At 32.9% G+C, this 15,258-nt stretch overlaps 1 protein-coding gene across 1 annotated transcript in view; it reads right to left on the bottom strand.

The window, feature by feature from the left end:
• osbpl8 (oxysterol binding protein-like 8) overlaps positions 1–15,258 on the bottom strand; it is a 78,446-nt gene that overhangs the window by 42,547 nt on the left and 20,641 nt on the right. Inside the window, exons 3-4 of the mRNA XM_016539524.1 lie at positions 2,995–3,031; positions 725–865 (exon numbers count right to left, since the gene is read on the bottom strand). Of these exons, the coding sequence (XP_016395010.1) occupies positions 725–865; positions 2,995–3,031 (178 nt within the window). The remainder of the gene's footprint in view (positions 1–724; positions 866–2,994; positions 3,032–15,258) is intronic.

The raw sequence follows: 15,258 nt of genomic DNA, 5'->3' as shown, positions 1-15,258 counted from the left end.
TAAGTAGCACAACAACAAATAATAATCTAAATAATATTCCAATAAATATAGTAGCTCATGCTTCATTACAGAGATTGCTTGGATCAGTTTCTATTTGTATGCCAGCTCTCAATCACTCTAATCAACAGATTAACATAATCAAATAAATAAATTCAAAGAATTATTCAAATAAAATAATAATAAAATAAGTCAAAGAAAAATTATTCACTATAGAATATTTGTGTGACATTTCCAAATCGCAATTTTAAAATTCCTTCAAAGTCTTCCATGTTTGTGGGAACCCAGGACAGTCGGATTCATGTTAACTACAAGCAAAACAATGCAAGAGATTCTTGGACAAACTCTGCTCTGGTCTGCTTTCATGACACTTCAGCGGCCTCTAGTGGTGAAAACCAACACTACACGGGGAAAAACTGGTCACTGTGTCAACACTGAAATCAAAATCAATCCTCTTTACTTACTTAATAAAAGCTTCTGATCACATTGCTCCTGATTTATTTTTTAAAGACAGAAGTGTTGTTTTCAAAACCTTTCAGCTCAATCTAATAACATTTTCCACCGCTCAGACCACATTTCTGCTAATGTACCTGATGTAAACTGCACTGGTCTGGGATCAGATTTCCTTCATGCAGATTAGGGCCTTACATCCTAATCTGGGATCCTTGAGGCCACAGAGGCTTGTGGGAGAAACTCCTGCACGCATGTTGCGCTGCGGTTCTCTTACCGTGGCTGTAGCTGACGCCGGGGCTGAGGGAGGGGCTTGTGAGCAGGTCTTTACTGGGCGTGTGCAGCCCCGCCTCCTTGCCACGCTGGCTCATCCTTCCTGGGGTCAGAAGCGCAGCATCATCACCAGGCATTAAGGCAGCTGTGGAAAAATAACAAAGACTGAATCTGATTGATTCAAATTTCTCATGCGCTGGTCAATTTTGAGATATTTATCTGTTTGGCTTTTCATAACGTGCTTTTCAGACTAGTGATAAGAAAAACCCAATGTTTATTGTATTGCACTTTATCTATTTGCATCTGTATATTTCAATTACGATACATATCTTTAAAGGCCGTTTCTCAAAATGAGTTTTTATCTCCACTTCAGCAGCACTTACATACACCAAACTTAACATAAAAAGGCATCAAAAATCCCTTCTGTAAAAAAAACTAAACTCTAAAATGTCGATAAAATGAAACAAGAATTTTGAACCTGACTTTATCCATACAGATTTATTTTCTGGAATTTTATGCATTTAGTAAATGTTTAATTAGATAATGCATCATTTCAGAAAACTTGTAATGCAAAAAAAATGTTTGCAATTCTTATATAATCTATCAATATAGTCAATCAACTGGCAAAGTATGGTCATATTTTGCTTACATTTTTTAGCCTATTAATCTAGGGTATCTTACCTTAGATTTAAAACCACATATGGATGTGGTTTGGATTGGGTTTGTAAATTTTTTCTATTGATTTCAGAAGATAAAAAAACTAAATGGATTGGAGTCAGATACACCATAAAGACCTTTTCGCTGAAGAGCATCCACCAAACTTTAATTGATGCACATATTGTTGTAAAGTGCTCCCTCTAGTGGCCAACACACAAAATAAAAACAGATAAAATCATCACATGGTATTGAGTAAAAACTGTAATACTACATAACACTTAAATCTGTAATACTACTATTTATTTTCTCCATCTGACGGTGCTGTTTTTAAAAACAGATTAAAGTGAGTGTTTAACATGACTACTTCAAATCTAATCTCATCAGCATCACACACAACCTTACAGCACTGCAACAGTATTACATACATCACTTTTGATTGTGTGCGTGCATGTCTGTAGCTGAGAAAATTAAATGCATGAGAAACTCTGCACAATGATGCAGCATAAAACGTGTTGGGTGAAATAACACGCTTCTAGTGAATATATGCATGTGTCTGTGTGAGCTTGTATTGCTATACGTGTATAACAGCATGTAAACACACACACAGGTTGGCTGCTTATTGTGATGCAAAAGCAAATAAAGGAGAAGCTGAAGCGACAGATTTTAATCACTTTATGCTAATCATTCATTAGAGATGCTCGTTTGAGATGCAATATGAATATTTCATCCTCATCACTTAGGCTGTGAAGAAACTAATTACTAATGAGCCAATTAACCAAACAGCCACGTTAGAAATCTCAAATTGTGTTTCTATACCCATTGTATATATGTATATATATATATATATATATATATATATATATATATACATACAGTATATGTGTGTGTGTGTGTGTGTGTGTATGTATATATAACAAACATATAATGTGATAAAATGTATAATGATTGATTTTTACATTATAATTATGTATAATAAATTACATATAAATGTATACATTTCATATCATTTTTTTCCCCCAAACATTTTGTTTGATAACCAATCTTGCTGCCACATATAAACATTATAAAAATGTATATTGACAAAATTATGTAAAATAAATTATATATAAATGTATTTCCAAAAATATAATCTTTTATTTCCAATCATTCTGCCATAAACATTATAAAAATGTACATTGACGAAATTTATATGCATAATAAATTATATATACACCTTTATAAATATAAATATATAAATTTACTTTTAAAAAATTATGTTTTATTTCCAGTCATGCTGGCAATTATTTAATTTTACTTTGTATTATTTTATTTATTTTTTTATTTTATTTGATTATTTACAATTTATTTCCAAGATGATAACTGGACACAAATCGCTGAATTAAAATATGTATTGTAAAATATGTATTGTAGCAAGTTCAAGTGACTATAACAAACAATTCAGTTTGAACAGAATGAAACATTTATTGTTGGATTCTGTTCCACATACTATTAAAACAGCTGTATATAGAATATAATGTTAAGTATCCCATTTCTGAACATAGTGCCTTTGACTTTGACATGCAGGAGCAAAGATCACACACACACACACACACACACAGGTGAATGTCAGCCTCTTACCTGGGGTGACAGGGTTTTCTCTGCTCTCTGCATGATGCTGAACACACACACACACACACACACGTCACAGACAGACACACACAGTGAGGGTCCGCCAGGCAGTGTTGGTTTTGGTGTTGGTTGGATTTTGTGCGTTGGGACACGTTGGCAGCAGACAGACAGATGGCATGAAAAAAAGACAAAAAAGACAAACAGGGAAAAAAGAAAAGCAGCATTAGTTAAAAATGACAAACATAATGACACATAAGACACTGGCAACAAAATCCAACTGAACAGAGCAAGAAAGACAGCAGAACAAAACCAGGGAGGGTTAGACGAGCCAAACACACACACACTCATAACTAGTGGTCAACCGATATTTGGCATTTTTCAAATATCGGCATCGGCCGCCAAGTTTTCCTATTTAACCGATGCGTTCGAGGCGGGACTTTTATTTTGACGGCGTGACGGACTTTTATTTTAAGTGTGCATTTGTATCCTGCATGATCGCGTGTTCTCTGCGTGACGGTCGGTCCGTGTGAATTGAATGTGGACAGGAGGAGTTCAGCTATGGAGCCGCGCGATCGACAAACTTTAAACTCGTGAATTCAAATTATGCTGCGCTTTATGCATTTGCCCACTGCCATATTCATGTCATTTTCACTGTGTGCTGTATGTAAAATGAGTGTTACCTTGGCTTTATTTGAAAAAATATGATTCCCAATGCACACAAACTTCCCAAAATACTGTGTGCCCTGTTGTTTACAGTGTTTACTTCCTTTTTAATTATATTTTTATTAAATATTTATTTATTTGTGAAAAATACTTTGTCATCTAAACTCTAAAGTATAAGTATTTTTATTTAACACATTTATTTTTTTAATCCATTTTCAAATGATTTCAATTTTTTTTTATATTAATTAAAATAAATTAAATTATATCGGCCATCGGCCACCATGCTTTCCAAGATATCGGCATTGGCTGTCAAAAAACCAATATCGGTCGATCACTACTCATAACACAGTCCGGACAATGTGGATTAGCAAAGATTATAGTGAACAGAGATCAAAGCCACGACAATACAAAGCTCTGGGATTCTGATTGGTCGGCACATCTGTCAATCAAATGGTACAACAAATACACTTGAGTAATTGGCACCCACATTGAGTACCGTTTAATCAAATGAAGCCGGTTTGAGGTCTTGTAGGTTATTGTTTGATTAATAAAGCTTTTAGATCCTATGTGGACGGCTGTAATCTAATTAAACCTACAGTAATGCGTGTGACCTGTTTATCTAATGTTGAATAATCAATGTCAGTTCCCTTAAACATTATTAGAGGTGTTTGTAAAGCATCATACTTGGGGTTAGTGATTTGAACAAGCCCTTGAATGGCACCTCAAATCGTGTGGATTGCTGTTCATTTGTTTGTATAATCAAAAAGAACATATTGTGCATTAAACTAACTAGTCTAATCATGTCAGAATGTACGCTAAACCAGCATAATCTGTTAAAATGTTTAGCTCTGTACAAATATAATTTAATAACAGTCAGAGAGGATTGAAAAGCACCACTTATGACAGTGTCAAAGCTGTTTTCGGCATTACTGGGATTAAGAACAAAAAAACACTAAATCAATCCAAAAGCCTCTTTGACTTTGCACTGCATTGTGGGCAGTGTTGTTTTTGTTAACCAAAACTAAAATGAAAGCTGAAATAAAATATAAATATAGATAAAAACAGCAACTAAGCTGGAGTACTAAAATAACTCAAACTGAAATAAAATAAAGCTAAATAGAAATAAAAAGACTAGTAACTATTACTAAACAAACAAAATGTCATAAAATTACTCAAATACAAATGAAACCTCAACAAATATAAAATAAAAGCTCATTAGAAAATAAAGCTACATAGAAAAATAAAAAAATACTAAAAATGACAAAAAGCACAACAAAATTACTAAACTTTTAACTAAAATTTAATTAAAAAAAATTCTAATTAATAATAATTAAAAAATTTTTTAAAAAATTTAAAAAAACACTAAAAATGACAGGTACATAAAAAACAAATATAAAATAAAAGCTCATTAGAAAATAAAGCTACATAGAAAAATAAAAAAATACTAAAAATGACAAAAAGCACAACAAAATTACTAAACTTTTAACTAAAATTTAATTTAAAAAAATTCTAATTAATAATAATTTAAAAAAAAGTAAAATTTTTTTAAAAAACACTAAAAATGACAGGTACATAAAATTACTTAAAATTCGAAGGAAATTTTAAAATATATTAAAATATAATAATACAGTGCCTACAGAAAATCATCATACCCCTTTAAAGGAGTTTATTTGTCGTACGTACAGCCTGAAATCAAAACCCAATCCGAAAAAAAAACTTTTCCAGCTTTATTTACAAATTTGCCTTACAACACCAAACTAATGAAAGAAAAAGGCAAGTTCTGAAAATGAATAAAAATACAGAAAAATTGGAATAACAGGATTGGAAAAGTCATCAGTCTCCTGATTTAATACTTTGTAGAGCCACCTTTTGCCTTAATTACAGCCAGTAATCTTTTTGGACATGTCTGTACTAGCTTTGCACACCTAGATGGGAGAATATTCGCCCATTCTTCCTTGCAGACTTGCTCAAGTTCAGTCAGAGTCTGTGGTGAGCGGCAATGGACTGCTCTCTTCAAGTCCATCCACAGATTTTCTATGGGATTTTAGTCAGGGCCAATCAAGGACGTTCACCTTCGTATCCTGAAGCTGTTACGTTGTTCTTTTGGTGGTATATTCAGGATCATTGTCGTGTTGGAAGGTGAATGACCTGTCCATCTTCAGCTGGCTAAGGCAAAAGATGGCTCTAGGAAGAATTAAATCAGGAGTTTTTCAGTTCAGTCATTTTTAGTGTTTTTTGTTTGTTTTTTATCAGCTTTTTATTATTATTTATTAGCATTTTTATTCATTTAAATTTCAGTTAAAAGTTTAGTAATTTTGTTGTGCTTTTTTGTCATTTTTATTAGTTTTGTTTTTCATATTTCTATTTAGCTTTATTTTCTAATTAGCTTTAATTTTTATATTTTCAGTTTTCATGTATTGCATTGTATGAAATTGTGTTTGTTTAGTAGTAGTTAGTAGGGTTTTTTACATTTATATTTAGCTTTATTTTATTTCAGTTTTAGTAATTTTAGTACTCCAACCTAGCTGCCAATTTTTTCTCTGTATCTATATTTATAAAAAAAATTTTGGAATGGGTTTTGATCTCAGGCTGCACAACAAATAAAGTCAATCTTTCAAAAGGTTATAATGATTTTCTATGGGTACTGTATATATTATATATAAAACAAAAACTACTAAAAATGACAAAAGCACAAAATGATAACTTTAAACTAAAAAAAAAAATACAAAAGCACATAACAAAATGATTCTATATATTATATATAAAACAAAAACTACTAAAAATGACAAAAGCACAAAATGACTTAACTTTAAACTAAAAAAAAAAATACAAAAGCACATAACAAAATGATTAAACTTTAAATTCAAATGAAAACTGAAAATATAAAAACAAAAGCTAATTCAAAATATTATTACATATTATAATAGTATATATATAATTATGAAATAACACAGACTGTCGGATACACTATATATGTGCCCCAATGTCTATAATGCACATTTTAGCAAATGCAGTGCATCATCTGGCTATTTAATGCAAGCGGAAAATGTGAATGCTTTAATATACAAAACACATGCTACACGTATACATATAGTATAGTTTTTACGAAAGAGCTGTTTCTATCACGGATGACGGCATGTTTTTAATAGCGCAGCCTGGAAAGCATCTGTTTGATAATCCTTCAACAACTCCACGTCTGCTCCGTTTCCTCCAGTAAGAAGCTTCCAGCATCCGTGTTGATAAGACTGCCCATGTTTGTCTATTCGGTTTCCTATCAGCCTCCCAAAAAGAGGGAGATAAAACTATGAAACACAACAACTTCCTGCTGAAGGCCTCGAAAGCTCCCAGATACTGTATTGATCATCTGAGCCATTTAACTATACCATAACTGTGGCTCATCCAACTCTAGCTCCTCTTCTACAGGTAATCTGCTATATAAATATCACAAACTGATACATCTTATAATATTTAAACAGTAAAAGTTGCACTCAGTTATATGATATGGAGAGTTGTCGTTTCTGGCTATCAATGCCACTGTAGAAATGCATTATTCAATTCCAGCCTTCATTCATTTATTCAGTGAGCAAAAGCGTCTGATAATACAAGGGTTATAGAGATAGAGTAAGTATTTTTCAGCTGGTCATGTGATGTCGGCACCCATGAGGTGGTTCATTACCAGCTAGAATGAAACTGTTTTTACTAGGCCACAGATATGACTGGAGTCATTTAATTTTTTTTCCCTTTGAAAGAAATTAATACTTTTATTAAGCAAGGACAAATGTATAAACTGATCGAAAGTGACAGTAGAGACATTTATAATGTTATATAATATTTCAATTTCAAATAAATGCTGTTCTTTTGAACTTTCTATTCATCAAAAAATCTTGAAAAAATCACTATGAAGCAGCACAACTGTTTGCAACATTGATAATAATCAGAAATGTTTCTTGAGCAGCAAATCAGCATATTAGAATGATTTCTGAAGGATCACGTGACACTGAAGACTGGAGTAATGATGCTGAAAATTCAGCTTTGATCACAGGAATAAATTACATTTTACTATATACTGACATTAACTGACATAGGTCTCTCCAGGACAGATTTAGTTCTCCTGCGGTGCTGGTCTGATGCAAAATTATGGTGATGACACACGGTTCTGTCTGGAAGAACAAATCAATGGAATTGCTCATCAGCAGCCACACACAGAGTCTATTAATTCACTTTGCAGCACTAAATGTGAGAGAAAATCAACATAATTCTGCTGAATGAATTTGCATGTGGTCAAACAGAGCTGAAAACGTAATCAAATTAGCCAAAATATAAAATAAATGGACATGCAAGGGAATTTCAATGATCTTCCAAACAGCATCCAGTACATCGATGCAATCAATCCCATGGTGCCTTGCATCAGCATGGTTTCTGCTGAGCTTCTTCAATCTTTGACTCCTTCAGTCAAAGTCAATATATGCACACAGTGTGCATAATGAACGACAAAAACAGATGAATGAATTTTGCAACCTTGTATACTTATGCAATTCAAGATGCATGTGACTAACTAATGAACAATATTTCACAGATGCACTTTTTTTCACTGATTACCCTAAATGGCCACAAAGCGCTGTTGAGACTCGGCTCAGTGGTTTTGTTTAACATTCAGCTGCCAATATTTTGTGAAACATTGATTTACAGTCCCGTAAACTCCTGTTTAAGCATCTCCTGGAGCAAATCAAGCGGCTTGTGAAACAAAGACGACAGCTGATGTTTTAAAGCCTCGGGGTTCGGGTGTTTTCCAGCAAAACCACAAGGGAGATTAATGCAAAACACTCAAGAGCATTCGTTGTCTGCTCGCGCACAAACACACAGCCGACGGACCGGTACTTGACAGCTCGGCGTTTCTGCCGGATCAGCAGTGTCATGACTTTAACACCAAGTCACCAAACAACAGAAAAAGGCCGAAAATTCACAGAAGCATCTACAGCCAGAGCTGAAGCTTTATAAAACACCTAGAAAGAGCCGTCCCGCTCATCCGGAGGCAGTACAGTCAGTCCTGAGGGCGCAATTAAAGCAAATTAAAGCGCTTTTAAAGCAAATGTTTAAAGGAATGTGCAAGACTCGGTTTGCAAACCACTGACTAGTTGGTTTTGAAATATGTGGCTTTTGCATATCCCTGAATAAGTCTGGGTCTAAAGGTTTTTGGTCTTCAGAAAGCCAAGGATAATTGGGCTGTTTGTAAAAGATATGCATTTAAAAATAGCTTTTTAAAAGGACTTCATGTAACTGGACACAATATTAAAAAGAAAACGTTTGTGACAGGAACATCTGCACAAACATCAGACATAAATCTAAGCCTATTCATTCTCCACTTTGCACCAAATGCAAGGTACAATGTTTATGGGATTGTCACATAATCAAAACCTGTTGGTTTAAAGTTGTGGTCGAATTGAGTCGCATTATTGGTTTGGTCTCGAAGTTGGCTCTTCTTTGGTTTGGTCTCGAAATTAATTTCCAATAAGCATAAGATTTTGCTGCCGGAAAAAACATTTTGATTTTTTTTCCCTAATTGGATTATTTTATTTTATTTATTGTTGTCTTACTTGATGTTGTATTATTAATTTGTATTATTAATAAATAAAAAAATCAGACTTACAGATTCCTACTTTTAGAAATGTACATATTTTATTATATTTAATTTATATTTTTTCAATTTAAATTAATTTTATTATAAATTAAATATACATATAAAACTCTCCTATTACAGATGCAAATAAGTTTTTTTTTTTTTTTACAAAAGTGCTAAAAGAGCAAGGCAAAAAGAGCGAGTGATGGAAGAAAGAAAACAGAGGTTGAGAGGAAGGTAAAGCTGGTGTATAGAGTATCAATCCATCACTGGGATGCTTTCAGATCGGCTGGTAATGGGTTGTTCTGGTCCTGGGGTGGATCCTATTACCTCCGCGGTGGTCTCGGTGATCTCCATTCAGCCTTAATATACAGCCGGCCCATTTCAGACGGTGTGGCAGACCACTTTTTAGCACCAAATCTCCTTGAAATTGTGTTCTGTTTGAGAGAACATTGCGGAGGCGGCAGGACGGTAATGTCACCGAACCACTTTCCATCTACTTCAGGAGTGTGAAAATGTCAATGAAGTCTGGGAAGGCGAATGGTGTCTGTCAGCTGGTGGGTGAAGAGTCAGCAAACACTTGCTAATGACAGACGTTTAACACCACACGCAGCTGACGAGGAAGAGGTGGAGGTGACAAAAGCAGAAGAGGCCAAAAGAAGAGGGATGGAGGAAAGGTGAAGTTTTACTGGCAAAGAAACGGAGCAATGAAAACAAACAGACGGCAGCAGGACAAATAACGATGGAAATTAAATAAATCCAATTTTGCATTTGCATTAGACAATGACGTGAGAGTGAGAGCAGGCTAAAAACAGCGCTCACATGCTTATGATATACTGAATCCTCAATTATTAACACATATGACACATCAAACTCTCAAATAAGTAAATATTAAATATTATAAAAATATCTAAACTATATAAAAATATATTGAATTCTCAAATGTAAAAAAAACCCTAAGAATATTTATCTATATAAAATTCTCAAACATAAAAAAAGTGAAGTAGAAAAGTAAAGTAAAATAAAAATCTATCATTCTCAAACATATAAATAAAATATTACAATACTACAATATTACAAATATTACATTTTTAAATATGCAAAAAATGAATTCTAAAATATATTTGGAAAGAAAATCCTCAAACATGTAAAACACTGAATTCTCAAAAATATGGGGGAAAAAATTACAAGATAATATATAAAAATATATAAAAACACACTGAATTCTCAAATAAAACACAAATTTAAATATAATATAAGAGAAATATAATTCTCAAGCATATAAAAAATAAGTTATGTAACATTACATTTTTAAATGTGCAAAAAACTGAATTCAAAAATATATTTGGGGGAAAAAATCATCAAATATATAAAAAACAGAATTCTCAAATATACAAAAAATAAAATATTATTATTACTATTATTGCTACTATTACTACTACTATTACTATTATAATTATTAGTATATAATTCTCAAAATACTGAGTTCCCAAATCTAAAAAGATGAACTGGATAAAAAAATTATAATAAAATAAAATATATAACAAAATATATACAAATATCTGATATATAAAACAATGATATTTAATTCTCAAATAACTGGTTTAAAAAAAGGAGAGCTAATTATTCGTAAGGTGGAGGGAAAAATAAATCTGAGAAGTAGCCTACATATCTTCAGCACAACACTATTTTTATCACTCATATTTCAGAGGCATCATGTCATCATGGCAAACCCCACTGACATTTTCTTCAGAACATGTACAAATCTAGTTTTCTGTTGCTTTATTTACACACAGGCCGTGAGACTGGGTCAAAATGGCATGAGATGGAACTTTCCATAGTGAAGAAGATGTCCTGACACACACACACACACACACACACACACACAACCTGACATAGACCTGCTTTCTGAACAGTGTGGTCATGCTTTGACCGACTATCCCAGATAAACCACCGGCAGAGATTAGCCAACATCTGTCTCGTGTAAAGCAGTCACAACACACACACACACACACACACACACACACACACAGTCTCTATGCAAATGCAGTTACTATAGTAAAACTCCAGCATCTAAAGTTGCACCATCACCGCAGCCCACAGCTGATCAGAGTTCAGTAACTGTTCAAATCACAAATCACACGACACTCCCGTCTGCACATCTACAGGCCAATAAAATCCCACGAGATCCCATATGACACTCATATATCACAAGATTGACACTGAACGCCGTCTACACCCAGCCATCATTCATTCATCTGTCTGGATTTATCATGAGTAACTGAGAAACAGAGCGCTAGCCTACCGTTAGTGAGCAGGAGCGTCTGCGCAGATGCAGAGATCACACAAACACACACACAAATCTCTGATTCTCCCACACGCTCCTCCATCTCACACACCACTCCTCCCTGTTTCTCTTCCCTGTCTGTTGATCATTAGATGATCGTCTGTTTGCTCAGTGTTTCTCACAGCTGGTCAAACAGTGAACTGGACACACAACACACTATATACTGCACTTCAACACACACACACACCTTTACTTAGCTATCTTAAATAAGGACATACAACACCGCAAATGAAATCAGGTCTCTTAGACTGTGATCCGTCCCGTGACTTACGGGTTTGGCTCAACTGCTCAGATACTTCTCAGATGAGGAAACCGTGTGAAAAATTATATCAAATCAAAAACTCTGGAGAGATTTTCTCGGTTGTAGTTCTGACAAGACTATAGACTTGATTTGCAAATGTTTTTTTTTTTGTCAGCCAAACCTCTTTGACCTAAAATATTTAGAACCCTCTGTGATTTCAAATCAGTATTTAAAATATTTAAAAACATTCACATTTTCACAGTTCTGTGATGTCAGATAATGGTTAAATGACAAGCAGGTAAACTAATAAACATTTCAGCTATTTAATAAGTGTTTTATTATTATTTTATCGTTAAATTTTTTATTAGTTAATCAACTATTAGCTTTTCATCTCAAAAAGTTGTTACAGTATGATGCCAAAATTGAAGCTGATCAAAAATGACAGTATAATGACATTTGTTTCAGTATAATGAAATTGTGTTTCACATCCATTTAAATGTCAACAAGTGATTGTTACATTTTATTATTGAATTAATTATTAATTTTTCATCTTATAATGTTAAAATGATTTAAATATTAGATTTTCATCTCAAAATGTAGTTTCAGTATTTTGCAAAAATACTTTTAAATTGATCAATGAATAAATTACATTGCTTCACATCCTTTTGAATGTCAACAAACATAATAAAAAGTGAATGTTAAATTTTTATGATTTAATTTGTAGTTTTTCGTCTAAAAATGTTAAAATGATTTATTATTATTAGCTTTATTTATAGATTTATTATTATTTATTATATTAGCTTCAGTATTAGCACAACTGTTTTCAACATTGATAATAATCAGAAATGTTTCTTAAGCAGCAAATCAGCATATTAGACTGATTTCTGAAGATCATGTGACACTGAAGACTGGAGTAAATTCAGCTTTGATCACAGAAATAAATTACAGTTTAAGATACATTCACACAGAAAACAGCTACTTTGATCTGCAATAGTATTTCACAATATTCCTGTTCCTTTTAATTAAATAAATACAGCCTTCGTGAACAGCAAACCTTTGAACGGTAGTGTATGAATGGTCCAGTTACGACATTGCTGTGTACCACAAAGCCAAACTACAGTTGACATGACACACAAAGCTGACCTAAAACAGCTTATTTTAAAATAAAATATGTTCTCATTTTCCACATTTACTGAGACTGCACTCACACTTGAATAAAAAGCTTCTTGTATTTATAAACCACCCTGAGTTGACATCTGGACAATTACACCAACCCAACATGACTCATTTCCAGTTTCCATGATCTACGTATTAATAATTCATCATTCATTCATTCAAAAACAAACTATTTGCTATAAACCACTTCATGAGGCCATTACAGAAAATAGAGAGTATAAATAACTGTGCATTAAGAAAACGTATATAATCTGAACTAAAATCACTTCACAATGTGACTAAAGACTATTGCCGTTTACATACTAATCAGCCAAATCAGACTCAGTAGAGCTATAAATAGCTGAAGTGTCAGAGAAAACATAGCTGGCGGTCTCTGAAGACCCTAAACTTCAATAGCTGTAATTACACACAATATGCTAATAAGAAAAAAGAATTAATTCACATAAACATGAGACTATTCGAAGAGTGTTTCCAGCAGGTCATGATGAGTGAACGTCTTATTCTCTCTGCTGAATTTCTAACTCAAGCTCACATTTCCACTGGTGTTTGTGTGTCTGTATTTAGTCTAAACATCCTGTTCAAGGCCTGATATCTGCTGCTCTGGGTTCGTGTTTATCTGCCTCCAAAGACAGGAAACGAGTGGCAGAGGTTTCCTGTCAACTAGCGAGTCGACGTCTTCCTCTATCTAATGTAAAATTATGCTGCGTTTCCTTATCGATGCACATATATAAACACATCAGACAAGGTCACATGGTCAGTTTGATGAAAATGACGACTATTCCTATTTGAAATGCATTCGGGATCATTTGATTTATTTCAACTGTGTTTGATTGCATTTCATGTCTTTTTGAATGTCAACAAACTGAATACTTTAAGGTAAAGACGCTGTGAATTGCTTGTGTTTATATGGTCGATGTACCGTGTGGCTCAGAATGAAAGTATGAGAAACGATCCTGTAATGAAGGTCTGGCTCTCAGTTTAATTTTTTCTCAAATTCCATTAAATTTTTTCCGTTTTCATTTTTCTAGACTCTGTTTTAATGGTTAAATTACATTTTATTAATCAAAAAGCATGTCTAATTAATTGAAATCATGAAACTTACACAATTTAACAGCAATTTATTTAAAGTTGAACAAAAATTTTATTTTTAAAACCCTATGAAATACATTTTATTTTTTCCCGCAAATTCAGTTTTATTTTTACCAAATTCTGCTTTCCATTCGTTTTCTGGATTCCATTTGAATGGTTTTATTAAATAATCATTAAATAATTAATTTAACAATCAAAAGCATCTCTAAATAATTGATTAAAAAATAATTTATTATTTTATTTATTTATTTAGAAATACTGTGTTGTGTGTGCAAGAGAAGAGAAATGCAAGAGTTATTTTTCACCCCAAAAATAAAAAGTAAGAAAATTAGAAGTTAAAATATAAAAATATTAAATAAAAACTGTATTCAAATATGAAAATCTCAATGTCATTTCTATATTATATAGAGAAACAAATTATATTACATATTATATTAAGAAATTTTATATTAAAACATTACTAGTATCATTACCATTTTTGCATTGTGACATTATTTATGGCAATTAATCACATTTTCACCCAAATTCTCATTATCATAATGTGAAAAAATCTTATTATTATTACTGAAATATTATATTATATTATATTAAAATATAAAAGAAAATGAAGCCAATTACCAGGATCATTACGCTGAAACATGTATTAAGAAGTGATCACACTTAATTAGACACTATAATTAGCTAATGACTCAATGCAGATGCTTCTATGAATGAATGGTGTTCAATGGTACAATTACAACCTCTTACAGGGAACCTAAAGCCAAAACTGTCTTCTCCGATCTGATCTCTGGCCACAAATGCTTCCATATAGTGAAAACATTATGTTTTCTGATACATGTGAAGCAGATGTAGCTGGAGCCGGAGGAATATGATCCACACTTTACTGAAATAAAGAGAACAATAAACACAAACAAACCCCTCACAGCTCTCGTTCCAGCAAACGGCTTCAACGACTCGTGAATAAAGCAAATACTTATCAACACCTACACAACTCCTGCTCAACAGACAGTTATTTCGGTTACTGAAAGAGAGAGAGTGCGGCTCACAGGTGCATGCTGGGTAACACCTGAGGCTTGTGTGTGAAATGATTCACATAACCAGAAATGCAATACAAACATTTTATTATTGAGATACTTTTTT

Source organism: Sinocyclocheilus rhinocerous, unplaced genomic scaffold, assembly GCF_001515625.1.
Source record: "Sinocyclocheilus rhinocerous isolate Xijiao unplaced genomic scaffold, SAMN03320098_v1.1 scaffold3263, whole genome shotgun sequence".
Lineage (NCBI taxonomy): Eukaryota > Metazoa > Chordata > Actinopteri > Cypriniformes > Cyprinidae > Sinocyclocheilus > Sinocyclocheilus rhinocerous.
The sequence above is the reverse complement of the archived record's forward strand: the minus strand, read 5'-3'. Positions and strand labels throughout refer to the sequence as shown.